A 16,407-nucleotide genomic window follows, 5' to 3' on the forward strand; every position below is an offset into this window, starting at 1 on the left:
CATCCAGGGGCATCTCAGAGACCCCCAGCCACTGCCTCCTGCCTGCCTGAGCTCAGAACCACTGCACTCCCCTTTCCACATCTGCTGCCTGCAGCCTCTTTGCCCACCGTAAGCAGGAGTCTGGAACAGCAAGAGGCCACACAGGTGGTGGCTGCAGCAGGTGAGGAGTGACTGTGGTTTCGATCAGGCAAGAGCAACGCTCCCTGGAGGAGAGCATCCTCTGACGTGCGCACAGCTGCCTGGCCCGCCCTGCTTTATGGAGCCACACTGGGAACCTGGGCTGCAGCCAAATTTCTCCTGACATGGGGCTGTCCTAACTGGAGCCCTGGGAAGAGAAAGCTGCCTGGTATGTCCACTGTGGTGTGTAGAGGTGATTGGGTGAACACCTGGCTGTTGCTGGCATCAGGAGGGCTGTGTTCGAGCATAGGGGTCCTGCTGATCACAGGGAAAAACTTGGTAAAATTTGGGAACAGCAGCCAGCAGTCCCCCGCCAGGACTGACTGCATCCCCTGGCTCCATAATTACCTGAGCAAAACAAGGGCTGCATGAACATGAGAGGGGAGTGCACAGAGCTGCAGGTGGGACCCACAGCCTCAGTGGCAGCCCAGCACCCTCCACCCTGGCTTTGTGCTGATTTGCATCCTCCTCCCTCCATCCACACACTCTCCATCCCAAACACACAGCTTGTCCACCTGCCTGCCCTGCAACCACAAAGCTCTGCTCTTGTTAGGTCTGGTCCTGGGCTGCGCATGGCCTGGACCTCCCAGGTCACTTACAGACCTCACAAAATATGGAAAAAAAAAAAAAAAAAAAAAAGGTTTATCCTGCTTTCCGGGAGAAAATGGGGTTGTGCTTGCTTTGGATGTATTTTGGCCTCCCTGGGCTGCAGCTGGAACTCAGTCTGGCAGTAGGATGCTTTAGCCTATCATAAGATGCTGAAAATTACTGTTTGCTCTCACTCAGTAGCTGCAGATGTCCTGTTAATGCTCTAGCACATGGCATCTGCTCCAAGCATGCCCTTATCTTCCACCTACAGACCAAGGCAGGGACATTACCCACCTCACTGGGTGAGTGGTGGGGGAGATGAAGCTGCCTCTGCTCCCCACATCTGCACAAGCTTCATCACACCAGAGTGGGGCCACAGCTAACACAGCACCCAAGGCAGCACGTCTTGGCACTGGCAGGTCTGGAGATGCAATTGGAAGGAAATCCTGTTCTGTTTCCTCAGATCCTATACAAAAACCTCCCTCTTTCTGGCCTCAACTCCAGCCTTGTGCTGGTGACACCACAGAGTGCTGCCTGACATGGTGCTACCCGGCATCCCTCGGCAAATGGCTTGACCAAAGCAGCCTGTGGCTGCAAATGCAGCGGGGAGCCTGCTTGCTGCAACAAGCAGGGATTATAGCATTCCTCTCTATCCCTACCTTTCTATCACAGACTTTCTCCTTTCCCCCTATTCTGCCTTTTCTTCTCTGCTGGGGACTAAATTTGGGATGCTTGGAATGGTTTGAGGCCAACCTGCTGAGCCTGCCAGCAGCAGTAGGACTGGCTGACCCAGCAAGCAGGTGGGCAAGTTGCTGACTTGGCCACAAGAGTGTTTGATGCCTTTTTTTATTTGCTGATGTACAATATGAGAGCAGCAACTTATGCATTGGGCAATGCATGGCTGGGCTGGGAAGGAAGCGCCAAGCGGTGCTTTGGGTAAAACGCACCGAGTGGTGGGCAATCGGTCGGGTCTTCAGGATGTGTCCTGGGCACTGAAGGGTTTGTGTTTCATATTTCAGGGCCTCAGCTGTACAAGTGAAGGGAAACGGGGCCAGAGCAGGGGCTGAGCAGGTCCTGGCTACACTGGGCAGGCGGTAGGCCACTCCTGGTGCAGCTTTGGCCCAAAGTTGCATCCTGCCTGGAAATGCTGGGCATGGCTGAATCAGCTCGGCATCAGCTACTGCTCAGCATTTAAACTCCTTGACTTTAATTCAGTAAATGTAAAACTATTCATATTTAATTGCAAAACATTGGGAGCGTGCAAACACTCTGCATACAGGAACTTGTATAATAAATAGTTTCTCTCCTCCGCAGGCCCTTGTCTTGCACTGCCACCGCATACGCTGTGGAGGGTCCATCCTCTGTATGGATTCAGCTGGGCATTGGGGTCCAAGGACTATCAGAGACCTCATAGCACCTGCCAGACAGCCAAATTGGCAGAAACCCTCAAGGGGCTGCCACCAGCAGACCCATTTTCCCACAAGCCCCATCCTCTCTGCCTGTGCTTTTAACTGAACAATGACATTTGCTTGGCAGCCCTAAAGTTTGTTTTAAATAGACACTCCTTGAATAAGACCTACAAAAATACCTTCACCATCCTGCTGCGGAGCATGAAACCACAGCAAAGAGGAACCATCGACTTTAAAAAAAAAATTATTAAAAAATCACACTTCTGCCTGCCTGTTTCAGCCTCCCGCTGTTGTTAGTGCTACCACACATTGCGCTAAGCGAAGAGCAACTGGAGGGAAGGGGCAATGCCTGCGGGTGGGTTAGCTCCAGATCTGCAGTCCCCAGGCCCAGCACAGCTCTGTGGCCACCTTCCCTCGCTGCTCTTGTGGGGCTTTCATACAGCCCCAGGGGAGAGAAAAACATTTGTTTTAAAAACAGGAAAATGTGATTGTAAAACCACAACAATGGGCTGGGGAAGGAGCCGGAGCAGCTCCGAATTTAGCTTTCGAAACAGTTGACTAAATGTTTCTGTAGCAAACCCTGCCCTTGGCCCCACGCTGCACGCCCTCTCCCGACTGCAGGAGCACATGCAGTAACTCTGTGGCTTCATCGTTTCCCTTACAGCCGGGTGCCAAATCCGCAGCACCTCCAATTTCAGCAAGGCACAGCCCAACTTATACAGGAGTTTCTATAAACTTCTGCCTTTTTAACATAGCCTTAAAAGCAACTCCGATGTGGCAGTCACATGAAAGCCCATTGTACATATATGTTGACCCCTATGTGCTTTTCCTTGCCTTTTTCACAGAAAGGGATCGTCTAAGTTTATGGCAGTTTGCAAATGTCACCACCTGAGTGACTGGAAATTATTTCCCTTTAAAACGTCCAGAGGGTTTGTATCCAGATAAAGAAATAATAGCCAGCAAAACCGTGTTTTCCTAAACACCAGGAGAATGAACAAAAGCCTCTGACGTGCTCCGGGCAGTGCTCTGAGCTGCTGGGCACACTGGCATCAGAGGCTGTAACCCCCCAGTTACGGCACAACCTCCTTGACCACCGGTCCAGAGTCCACCCTGGGTCCACACTGCCAGCCTGTCTTGCACCTACAGCAAAAAATGTGTTCTCCTCTTCTACCCTCAGGGTGGGTTTGGAGACCACCCAAGCATCCTGCGTTCTAAAGGTTTAAGCATGAACTTGCCCAAGGGTTAAAGCCAGCTGGAAAGGGTTCAGGGTATCAGCTTTTGGGGTCCTGCCCTTCCCAACTCCCCTGGCCCCTGCCGCAAGGCTGGGGCCAGAGGGTTCCCCAGCAGAGAGGGGGTTTGGGTGGCTCACAGGTCTCTGCAAGTAGCTTTTCCTCTCCAAACCTTTGAGGTGTATAAAGCAGATCTTTGACTAGGAGGGCACAAAAAAGACAGCTGCACCTCATATTAAAGCTCCTCAGAGCCTGCCTGGGCACAGGAATCATCCAAGTTTACTTAAACCTGGCAGCAACTGCTAAAAAAGAAATGGCAGCTTCTTAACCTGACCTGGGCAGTTGTGACTTTCTCATTAAGCCAGTTAGAAAAGGAAAACATTCATCTGAATCTAGCAGCTTCCCATAGGCTGGCTGATAGAAAAAACAACTGAACCGACCTAGGAGGGCAACTTTCCATGGGCACCGTATCAGTCACACAAGTGAAAAACAACATGTGAAATCCCTGGGCAGAGCAGGTACAGTTCATCTCCAAAATAGCCCAAATGACTCATGCCCTAGAAAAGCTGTTCCCCTCTATTGACTTGAAGTGACGCTCAGGTGAAGACATCTAAAGGTAGGTGAGATGAATTCATGCCTTCAGGGAAGTCCCACTGGCAAATCTACATGCTTGGCTCCACCAAAGTCTAACACAACTCTGAAGGCACAAGGACAGACCCTGGCTTTGGCAGGCCTTGAAGAAGGGTGGTAAAACCTCAGAGTAGGTCAGTGAAGATCCAGATTTTGTATGTCCTGCTGTGTAATGAGACACTGTATGCATCCAAGGGCAGGTTATAGGATGAATGAACTGCAATCAGAGGTATTTGCCAGGAGCAACAGTGCAATATAATTCTGCTTTTCAGTGCAGAAGGACCTTATTCAACAGCAGAGCAAGATCCACTTGGGGATAAACAGATTTCTGTGAGAAATAAAGAGCATTTAAGGGATGTTATAATCCACCCAGGGCCAAGGTACTTTCTCCATCAGTTCAATAGCTTGAATCAATACCTGCTTGCTTATTAATAAGAATGTGAAGCCCACCCAAGTGCTGCCATCCTGGGATAGGAAATACTGGGAGGCTGGATTAGGCTACAGAAGGAAGACCAGTATGTTTTAAAGCTTTGTGACAGCAACTGTGTTGTCCCCTTCCTGGACAGGATCTACCTGAACAGCCAGAGAGCTCTCTCCAGACTTAGCAAAGCAGCTGCGCCACCAGGCTAGGCAGGTCTGCAGGGGAAAGTGGATACCTGCCTTTCTATTCAAAATTGCTCAGAAAACACACAGAAATGAACAACTGTGCTAGCAAATCTTTCCATCCACCAAGCTATGACCTCAGCTCCCAGCCTTCCTGCCAAGGCTGGTGCTGATTCACCAGTGAACATGTCGGCAGCACAAACAGGCAACGTGAAACAGATTGTATAATGCTCAGAGTCTGCTGAGAGAGACACACTGAGAAAGCCAGGATCTGGACACCCTGATGGCCAATGAGGTGGGTGGGAGAAGGACTTGCCAGCTGCTGCCAGCAGATGTGTTGAGATGTGAGAGCATAAGCAGCAAAGTTCCTACTATGGCGGGAAGAGTTGTTATAGGATCACAGCACAATTCAAGTTGGGAGGGACTTCTGGAGATCTAGTTCAACCACCTGCTTGAAACACAGACAGCTGAGATCAGAGTAGGTTGCTTGGGGCTTTGGTTTTGAAAGGCTCAAGGATGGAGCCTGCACCACCTATTCCAATGCTTGACTGTCAGCACAGGGAAAAAGTTTCTCTTCACATCCAGCCAGAACCTCTGTTATTTCAGTTCATGCTCATTTCTCCTCCTGCCATGCAGCATGATGAAGAGCCTGGCTGCAGCCACACAGCTCAGGTACCCAGAGCATCACCAACTACAACTAACACCAGGTCACTCCCTGTAGCATAACCTAATCTGAGGATCTGAAAGCATCTTCCAAAAGCAGGTCAGGTGCCTCACCTGCAGGACCCAAGGCAGACGCAGTGCCACCAAGTGGACATAGACACGTGTACAGATGCCATTGCAGTTTGCTTGGAAACGTCCAGAGCTCACGGTCCACGTGAATGTGAAGTGCCTGATCCACAATTAATTTGGTGAGGCAAATAAACCCAGTGGCTCCTGACAGCCTGGAGCTGCTTTCACTCAACGAGTCCACCTTCTGAAGTCAGTCTGGCACCAGCTCTCCTCCTCTTCTCCCCCCAGCCCCACAGATCTGACAGCAAAACTTTTGTCAATGCCTCAGCACCTCCGAAAGCCACAGAGAAGCCCAAATTGACTTCTGACAATTGCTGAACGAGCACGTTCAGAGTGCTAAAGATGACAACCAAAGCAGCAAATATACTAAGTTGTGAGGATGAAAATGTCTAAAACCCCTGGGCAAGGATATGCCCAAAGGCTGCTGAGCAACCATCTCCTACCCACAGCTTGGCCAGTCCTGGTGGTTTCTGCTTTTAACTCGCCCAAAAGTCTCTTGTGAGGGAGACTATCAAGAAGAACAGCTCAGGCTGGTCAACACAGCACTGCTGGTGAGCCTCCTGCATCACAAGCTCCCTGGAGCCACCACGAGTGGAGCTGAGATGGCAGCCACACCAGCAAGCAGCCTTGCTGCAGAAGCGGCCAGACTTCCAAGTGAAGGGGAGTTTTGGTCTCAGGCTGAGGTCATGTTCCCATTTCCTGCTTGGCAGTGCTGCTGACAGCCTTTCCATGGTCCCCCAGCCCTCTGGGAGCCATGGCAGACAGGCCAGGGCTGCTGGGGACTCCCCAGCCAGCTCATAGCCTGCTCCAGGCTGCCTCCTCTGCTCAGCCCTCCCTTCTTCCAGGACAAGTCCATGTCACTGCTGTCCTGAAGGAGACATTCTCTGCTGTGACATTGCTCAAAGCTGCTTCCAGCACTGGTAGAAAGTGAGTGCAAAGGGAAAACCTGTGAGTGTGGGGACATCCCTTATGGCTTGGGTTTCCTCCTGGAGCTGGGACATGGGCCAGCCATGGTAGGAACAGGAAGGATTTCTGGGTGCAACGACACAAAGTGCTCTGAAGGTGCCAGTAAAACCCCCTTGTGATGGCATAGGATGGAGGCAGATGTTACCAGAGCCAAGGAGAGCAAGCTGGGATGTATAGATGAGCATCCTAGCACTGCTCATACCACAGGTCACAGAAATCCCAAGAGAGTGAGGGGACAACCCAAGACACAAATGTCCCCCAGCCAGGGTGGTGGCAGGGAGGGTGGCCAAGAGATGGCCAAGGCTGCTCTGCAGCAGATGGCAGGGACCCAAACCTGCCTCTGGCCAGCTCCCTTCCTCTCAGAGAGTTTCCAGGACAGACTTTAACACCTTGCTGGCCAAGCCATTGCTTTGGTTGTGGTTGATGGCATCTTTGAAATGGAGCTAATAATGCTGACGGGTTTTTATCTTACAAGGGAGGTAAAATAAAGTTGGAGGGAGGAGGCTGTGGGAGAAGCATCACAGCCAGATGCCTATGAATTTTTCTTGGGACAGACAACAGCTGGATCCCACCAAAAAGCTCCTCATCATTCACACCAGCCTCTTCAAGGGCCACCCTCCTTTACGGGACAAAACAGTAAGGTGTCAGCCCAGCTCGGAGTTACTCACCTTGGCAGCAGCTCCTGGGTTGCCTACTCACTCTTCCCACTGCTGCTGCCCACACCCTGACCACTTTGTAGCCTCTTCAGCTTTGACTCAGGGTCTGTTTCCACTCCACCTCCTCTTGGAGAAGTGAAGGTTTCTTTTCCTCTCCTATAGAGCTATCCCAAAAACAAGGAGCAGAAAATCCTTCCCATGCAGGCTCCCATTTCCAAAACACACCCTGGATTTTCTCTCCTGACCTTCTCCACTGCAGTTGTTCATATCCACAATGGATATGAACATTTCCAATAGAGCTACTTTTAAAACCCAATGCTTATACAATGAAGCTATCTAGTCTGAGGTTTCACTGAGCAACGTTTCAGCCCATGAAAAGGTCCCCGTTTCATGGGTCCTGCCCTCATGTGAGCTTTGAACACGATGCTTGACAAGTTTTAAGGCTTTCTTTTAATAACTGTAACCTCATCATCCCCATGACCGTGTGATTACTCATCCTTCAGATTCAAAGTAATCGGCTGGAAATCATCCTGTTTTGGTTTAAAAAAAACAAACAAAAACCCCAGCCAAACAAACAAAAAAAAAAACCCAGACATGTGGCTCATTCTCTGCCATTGCTACAGGGTTTGGTTCTGCCTGCCATTGCAGGGTGAGGAGCTGGGTTCGCCATTGGGGCTTTTTCTAAACACCAAGACAAATTTATCTAAAACCATCATATCCTTATTTCCCAGAAAACACTGAGAAAGACCAGGTGAACATGGTCTGGGCATAAAGTTCTGAAATTGCTGCCAAAGGAGATTTTATTTGTCAAATCTGTATCTTTCCATGTTTTCTTTGCCCAATGTCAGCTCAAGCTCTAAGCTCATGCTTCAGCCCTAGAAGGGCATTCTCTGACACATAGGATATCAGCCCATCAAGAAACAGTAAAAGAGGCTTTTTACCCTTTTCATCCTACCAGTAGGGATCCTTCAGGTTTTTGATAAAGAGCTCACAAACACCCATGGTAAGAATGAACCCATCTGTGCCATCTAAGCTTTAACCGCCAGGCTTCTTGACTTTACTTCTATTAAATAAAGTGGTTTTAATAACGTTGAGTACCACAACCTAGCCACTGTGCATGGCTGTGCCTTCAATAGATCCGCTAATTGACCTTCTTCAGCATGCAGAATAGGTAAATTCTCTTTTTTCACTCATTGTCATTAGTTGATGGTATTTGCAGTTTTCCTCCCTGTGAGGAAGCAGCTCTGCCACGGGTGCCTGCCCTCTCTCCTGCTGTGTGAAGCCTTCCTGGCTGCTTCTTATCAACAACCTATTTGCATCACAGTCCCATCTCTGGAGTTTTTACTTTTTTCCTCATTTTTCTCATCTTGGGCTGTCACAGACCAGTCGCTCAGTGACACTGCCTCAGTTCCTCACCAAAGCCCAAGACCCAGCATGGTCCTTCTTGTTCCCACTCAGAATTTTATGGCTTGAATCAAGACACCTGCCCAAGATTTCTTCCCACAAGTTCTCACCTTTGGTCCCCGTTATGGGCTGGCCATGAACTACAGTTCATAAGTCCTCCAAAATTGCCTGTTGGATGCAGCACAATCAAAACAGTTATAAATGCTGCATGAGAGCCTCTTTATTTTGTTACCTGAAAAGAGTATTCTTCAAGTTTCAGTCTTTCTAGGACTGCATTGTTATCCAAGGGCTTGCACCAGCATCTGAGAACTCAAGTACAGCCTTAAAAAAAAGCTTATGACCTCTAACACAGAAAGATTTTTAAGCAGCTGTCTTTTGCTTATTTTGTCCCCTGCAGCGCTCCTTGAAGTCTTCAATTACCCTGGAGCATCCTCAGCAGCTTGCAGAACTTTGGCACTTGCCTTGCAAACATCTCTAGCTGCTTTCCTCACTGAGTTCCTTCCCTCTCTCCTGCAAAGAATCATTTGGCCTCAGTGTCGCAGATAGGGAACAAAGGCAATCCCAAACCAGAGCTCATAACTGATGAAGCTTCAATACAAGAGGAAAGCAACAGAGGAAAGAGTGGGTGAAAGAGAGGGTCTGCTGCAACTTTCTCCTGCTCCTTGCTAAGCAACTGTAACTGACTCTAATTTGCACCAATTGTTGACCATGATCAGGTGGTGTCTCCAGCTGTAAAGAACAGCCCTGAAGCTGCTTTCTTGGCCTGGAAGTAATTGTAGAAACCCTGGGATTGAAAGCTTTCCTGCTGCATGAGGTCTACAAAGTTCCTCCAATTTCTTTCCACTTCTCAACACATCCCATCATGTGTAGGGGTCAATTTTCTGTAGTGCTGTGTGTCCCCACCCCACCAAGCCAGGAGACAAGGTGCTTGAAACAGAGCTGTTGTACTGCAAAGGTCAGCCATCCAGAAGTCATGTTGGATGCCTAGAGATCATGAGATCTAGCTTTAAGGGTCCTGATACTTTAAAAGTGCTAGCTCTTCCAGTTTGTGTCCCTGTTTCTGAAACATCTAGGGCACCCTGCACATGTGCTCAGCTTTCTCTACAGCCCAGAAACAAAGCCAGTTGATTTTAGTTGGAAATTCCCAGGCTGGGGTGTGGGAGCATAACACCAGTTCCAGCACTTTTGAGGTAGGATAAAACTCAAGTTCTTCTATCTCGGCTTCCCTCCTAACTGTGGTGTCATGACCTGCATGTTTCTATCCTGATGCAATTTCTTAAACTGTTTACAGAAGGAGAGTAAGGAAATACTAGGGGGTGGCAAGAGAATAGAGCTGTAATACCTGTCTTGGGGTGAAGAAAGTGGAGAGATGCTCCCCATGTCCTGGCTCCAGTCACTTGGTCCAGGCCAGGGCTCTGCAAGGAGAATACTGGTGTATGGAGAAACAGTTGTTAATTTAATGCAAGCAACTGCTGCAGCTAATTGTGTATGGTCATTGTTTAGCACCACAGAGCCAGAGTCTCAGGGTCGCCCATGTTCAATAAAGCATCCATGCTGTGGGTCATATGGCAAGACAGTGTCCACAACGCAGCGCACACAGGAGTGTCTTGAGAAGCAGCAATGAGAACTTCATGCTTTGAAGGTGAAAACCTGTAACTAACTGAGCATCTAGCCTGGAAGTGGACAGCAACTCTGGTGTAAGACAACTGCAAGAGCCAGTGCTGCTTTCTACCACGTTACACCTAAGGCAATGCTTTTCTCACCCGAAAAACGGGCGCTATCCCCACCTGCTAGGAGATGGTAAACAGCTGGATTTGATGATCTCAAAGGTCTTTCCCAACTTAAATGATTCTAGAATTGTCATGTACTATATGGTGAGCAACGGATGGTGAACATGAGCAAGAGCTACCTACCCTGTCAGCCATTCCCTTCCTGGCTGATGTCCACCAAAAGATCTTCTGTGTTAAGCCCTTTACTATGGCCCATGCATCACAGCATCTCTCAGCTACTTAAAACACAAGAAGCTGTACCAGGTGAGGGGATGGAGATGCTGACCTAGGGCTATCCAGGCAAGAGCAGTCAGGAATAACGCAGCAGGCACCAAACAAAAATGGGTCTACCAGACTAAAAATCCCTGACTCCCTGCCTGCTCTTGGGCAGGGTATGGTCTGGGTCACAATGTGCTGGAGCTATGAACACAGCACATACCAACTGTGTTTCCTGATAAATGCTACCCAGGCTCTTGAGCAGGCCGGCAGCTCACTTGGCAGTAAACAAGATACAAACGCAAGCTTTAACAACTGATGGGATCTTCTTCTCTGTACCTCACCATTCAGTCCCCTCCACCCCTGCATCTCCTCATCCTCCTGAGCAGCTCAGGCCAGGGGATGCCTAAAACCACCCATGCAGCAATGCTGGCATTCACAGCAACATGACAGGTGTTTAGCAAAGCGCAGAGGATAAAGAAAGCCCAAAGACACATTTAAACACAAAAGATGGGTTGGACGAGAGTAGCCCAGAGATGATGAGAGTACCTTTGCTGTCAGTGCTCATCTGCCCAGTCAGAGCTGCCTGCTGCCCCTTAGGTTTCCGTCTCTTTTTTGCCCCACTGCATGTGACAGTCCCCAGGCAGAGCAGCTCTTTAGTGTGGTCTGCACTGTATGTGGTGAGGAGCCTGAGCCCTGCTCTACAGCTTTCTTCTCAATGCAGTTTCTATGCTTGGTTTCAGAATGACAACCTCTGATGCTGTGCTGCCTCGGGCAGCGGCTGACTCTCGCACAAGTGGGTTTATCTTGCATCCTTTCATTTTACTCTCACACCCAGCTGGGGGCCAACCAGTTTCAAAATAAAATGAAGCTGCCAGAAGCTCTTGGGACTCTACCAACCTTTTGCAAACACTTTGAGCCGTCGCAGAAAATGGCCTGTTTCCGTGAATGCTCCCACTGGCATAATGGGTCACCTGGGGATTCCCGGACAATGAATATCCCTGGAGCAGATGCAGCAAGATGCCCAGTTTCATATCTGGGTGGTGTGGGGAGACTAAAATTGGAGCAGCTTCGGAGCCACCCACACTCACCCAGAAACGGAAAAATCCCTCCCTTAGAGAATTTACAACCGAAAGCTCAGATTTCCAAATGGCAGCAGACACCCACACAAACGAAGGGCCGGTCCCAGTTAAGAAGATGAAAAGAGAAAGGACATGCTGTCCCCCCAATTCTGCAAGTAGGGCAAGCCAATAGTCAAGCAAAAGGGGCTTGCTCAAGGGCACCGGGGGAGTCTATAACAAAAGCAGGAATTGCCCCAGCTCTCTGTTTGGCATCTCAGAGCACCAATACCGTCCTCCCTGTGCGTGGCAGCCTGTCCCTCCAGTGCAGTATTTATTGTAAGCTGGCTGTTTCTGCAGTCATCCCTGCCAGGCCACGGCTCTGCTTTTGTGCTGGTCGAAAGCAGATGGAGCAGCCTGATCCTCCACTGAGCAAATGAAGCTTTTTACATGGGCGACTGTTGATGGGAAGGCCTGGAGGTATTGCTGCTGCTGTAGCAGCAAGACAGCCCGCGGCAGGACTCCAAGAAGGGGGCTAAGAAAAAGAAGGCGAGTTCACAAACTATCATCATTTAAAATAACTGGAGGCAGAGAACCTGGACCAGTTCTTCTGCTGGGAAGGACACCACAGCTCAGACAATGTAGCAGTGCCTTTTCCCCACCACGCTGGTGGAAATTAGTTTTCTCCCTGTAATTGTCCTTCTGTTCACAAATCGCTAATGTGTACTTTTAGTCTAAATAACTTTTATTTTGGGTTAAAATTAGGAGAGAGCCCAAGTGAAGTTTCCATGAGGCAGAAGACTTGTCTCTCTCCCCTGCCATGAAATGAATTGACTTCCAATAAGCTCTTACCTAGGAAGGACCATGGGACTGGAAGTGGTTCCCAGGGCCGTTAACTCCAGGGCCAGCATATACATGAACTAAGTAACCTGGTGCAAAATTGTCCAGAGCAGTCCACTCCCCACATCCCCACTTCTGAAGTATTGTCCACTGTGGTATTTATTACTTCAGGGCAAAAGTCACCAACTATATCTTGGTACATGAAGAGACTATGAGCCTCTGTTATTTTTGGAGGGGTACAACTAGCAACAAAAAGTGGCCAGCCCCCTGGGTAAAGTTCAGAAAGACCCAAATCCAACACTCTCACGAGTAAGATATATAATTTTCTTTCCCTTTATATCATTAAGGTATCAGGCATGCGAGAGGTGGATAAAAGAGTACGTTCCCCAACAGAAAAAGTTTTTAAGAAATATAGGGTCAAATTATCTTGTTATGCAATACCCCTGCAACTTATAAAATCTAAAGCTGCAAGACATAAATCAACCACTAACTGCCTGGTGTTAAAGGGAAACTTCCTCTCATAGCAACTTATTGCGTAAGCGCCTTTTAGCAGGAGCTCCTATCTTCTGAAATCTCTGTAAGAGGTTTGTTGGACTACAGGGTTGTTGGGTTAGTCTTTATGATCCTTTCTGTGCCCTTTTGCTCTGATCCATCTTACTGTCCCTTCCAGTGAGCATCAGGGAGGAGGCGCAAAGCCAGCAGCTCCCTGCTTCATGCTAGGGCTATTGCAATGCACGGCTCGGCTCAAGGTGAGGTTAATCCCACCACCATGGATGGCGTCCCCATTTTCTCAGCCCTAAGGATCAGGGATTTTAGCACCTTCCCCTTCCCTAGCTCTGACTCAGGTCCTGGAAAATTTCGTAAGTGATTAATGAGTACTGTAGACTCTTTTTCATGTGAAATCTGTTCCTGCCAGTGACTTTGTTGGTGCTGTTCTGAAGGTTGTCTGCAAAAGGCTCTCAGGCTGGGCACTTGCTTACCCTGGGCATGCAAGTTGGAAACCACAGCAGGACCCTGCTCAGATACACACAGCAGCATTACTGAGAGCACCCCGCAGCTGCTACTGCTCCACCATCCACGGAGAGCTGAGTGGTGCCACAGGGCTGGTCCCCCCCAGCTGTTGTGAGCGTTTGCTGTAAAAACCCCTGTGAGTCTGAGCAGGGGGTCCCAGTGAGACACATGTTCCCAGTACAGAACTGCATGAGAAGCAGCAGCCCATGCTGCTCCTCGAGGCTGTTCAGCATCCCCCAGAGCTGGCTGTGATGACACATACCCACCCAGCTGCTGGACACCAGCTCCAGGTCCAGAGCTGGCCAGCAAAGTCTCCATCCTTGCAGAGGATGTTCCTGCTTCAGTTCCCATCATCCATAGCTTTCCCCAAGCCCATCAGTAGACTAAATTGATTTCCACCAGCCATTTCTGGCTGAGACTTGTTTTATTTATATTTTAACTCTTGCTTTACTTTCCCCTTGCACTAAAAAAAAACCAGAAACAAAGAGAAATCACTGCAAGTGACAGCCACCAGCCTTTGTAGCACCATGTTATGCCAGAAAACCCCCATGGGGGCAGGGAAAGTGGTGATTACAGTGCCCTTCTACCCGCTGCTCCCCCCATGCCATGAGATACATGAGAGCTTGGCTCCAGGGCTAGTATTAACGTGCTGTTAGTTTGGTGACTGTTCTGCTACAGTTATTTTTAGCCAGTGACGCCTTGGGTATTTCGCTTCAGGATGTCCGGTCTGAGCCTCTTTCTGGGAATCCCATGTTCTCTAATTGTAAACAGCCCCATTCAATTGCTTGCAATCGCAAGAGGCCCTGGCTTATGCAGCGGGGCTGTCAGGTGTGAGTCAAACAGGAAGCCACTGCTGCACAGGCAAGCGAAGTATTAGCCATGAAAAAGTGCCCCTGATTATCTCACAGGACCTGGCCTTGCAGCCTACCACTGGCCAAGCTGATTCACCTGGCTGCTGTGAGGCTTGGGGGTTTGGGATGCTGCCTGCGCTGGGGTTTGGCTCTGCACCTCCCTCACATCAAGGTTTATTTGGAGGCTGTGTATTGCCTGTGCCACCCCCTGTGAAAATGAGGGTTTTGGTAATTTTGAGGCCCCAGCTGCTGGTTTTGAAAATATCGTCACCGTGGGAAAAGGGCTCTGGAGCATTGGAAACTCTTTGCGTGCGAATGCATGGCGTCAGGGACACCAAGGCATCAGGGTCTGGAAGGTGCCGGGAGGCTCTGGGTGTCTGGGATGGTACTTGGGAGATGTGGGGGCACACGAGAGGAAAGCTGCAGCTGGAGGGGGTGGTGGTTTCAGTCCTCTCTCTCTCCCCATGAGACACTACATCACACCAACCTCAGAAACCCTGCAACCAGGTGATTTGGTCTTTTGCTAAAAGCAGCAGCACTCTGCTGGCCTGTGGACACAATAACCAGCCTGGGGTGACTCAAATGCATGGCCCATGTTTCTCAGCACCATGGCAGAGGCTGCAGGCAAGCCTCCATCACCCTCAGGAAAGCTGGCACCAGACAGAGGGAAACACAGGGTCAGTGTGACCAAGATGAGCCTGTAACCCCGTGAAAACATGGGTCAGTGCCTTGATGACTGTCAAGAGATGGCAGAAAGGCAAGGGATGTAAAGACAGCGTCACTGGATGGTGCACATCAACAGAGGTTCCAAAAGTGCTTCATTCCCAGCGGCACCAGTCAGCCCACCCCACTAGCAGGCCCCCAGCACGTGGGCTGGAAACATGGGTCTCACTGGATTTCCCTTTCAGCAAACAGCTGTGACACTGTGCAGCTCCCTGGGACAAAGCAGCTATCCTCCCTTTACAGCTGCTATAAAGGTCCCAAATGTTACCAATATAAGATCAGATGCAAGCCTCTGTTTATTCCATTAGCGGTTTATCCCTACTTTCCTCCCCCTTATGCTTGGGAGCCCAGGAAAAATTTGCAACAGCGGTTTTGTTCATACAACCAGATTTTACCAGTGCTTGTTCAGCTGAAAGAACCTGAGACCCCTCCAGCATTTCCAGACCATGATCTTTGCTACCTGCAAACCCTCCTGCGCACAGGACCCCAATTGCCTGGGGAGCAAAACCCTCAGGGACAGCAAAATACTTGCGCTTCTCTAAAATCTAGGGATTACGGAGCTTAAGTTTTGTGACCTGCACATCAGAAGCAAATTGTATGGACATGGTCGAAAAGTTGGGGAGACGCCTGGCTGGCCCTGTGAGGCACAGTTGCATCCCAGGCGGCTGGGATGCCAGTGGCAGCCAGAGACTTGCAGCCACGAGGATCCGCTCAGGATACCCATGCTCCACTGCCATCCTTATTGCTCACTCCTCCCGTGCTCCCCCTCTTTGTGAGCTAAGAATATGAGCCAGAACTGAGCCAGCTTAGAAAAGAACTCTTTCACGGCTGAGGCATGATGGTTAATGGCAGAGAGCAATGTTTTCAAGAGGGGCTGAGGGCAGGATACTGTAAAGTATCTAAATCTGGTAGGAACATGAGTCATACCGAGCATCCACAGGGATGCAGCTTCTAAGGCACCTCAGCAAATAGAAAAAGTTCCCCAGAATGGCCCATGCACGGCCATGTGCACAGTTGTGCCCATCTCTTATCTGACTCATTTCAGTGTCTGAGGGGAAACCCTGGCACTGATAAACAGCTCTCCACTCCCTGCCTCCAAATTTACTAACTGAAATCTGGAGTCTATTTTTAACCCCAAAACACCCACTGCAAGTGGGGGTAGCCAGCAGCACGGCACAGCAGGTCAGCCGGCACCATTGGTTTGGGACTGCGTCACTGCCAGCCCCACTTCTGAGTCTGAGCTGACTCGTGCTGTTGTTTACTGGGGTAATTTGACTGTGGCATTGGCAAGTTAACAGGCAAAGTGAGACTAAAACAAGTCACACAGGCACTTTCCATGCTCAGTGGCGGCACCGTGCCCCCAGATGGGGTATGCAAAACTGAAAGGCTCCAACTTTTTATTTTCTAGCACCTCCCTCAAACAAGGGTACGGTATAACCTGCTCAGCAGTGTTGTTTTCTGAGGGGCTGGTTCGAGACGGCAACA

General features: G+C 49.6%; 1 protein-coding gene across 2 annotated transcripts in view; it reads right to left on the reverse strand.

Moving 5' to 3' along the window:
* The window catches only part of HDAC7 (histone deacetylase 7), a 91,543-nt gene that overhangs the window by 64,568 nt on the left and 10,568 nt on the right, over positions 1-16,407 (reverse strand). The window contains exon 2 of one of the 2 annotated variants that reach the window (XM_055696467.1): positions 9,797-9,883. The exons of the other annotated variant lie outside the window; for it this stretch is intronic. Within the exon in view, the coding sequence (XP_055552442.1) occupies positions 9,797-9,883 (87 nt within the window). The remainder of the gene's footprint in view (positions 1-9,796; positions 9,884-16,407) is intronic. 2 annotated transcript variants of the gene reach the window in all.

Source organism: Falco cherrug, chromosome 19 (assembly GCF_023634085.1).
Source record: "Falco cherrug isolate bFalChe1 chromosome 19, bFalChe1.pri, whole genome shotgun sequence".
NCBI lineage: Eukaryota > Metazoa > Chordata > Aves > Falconiformes > Falconidae > Falco > Falco cherrug.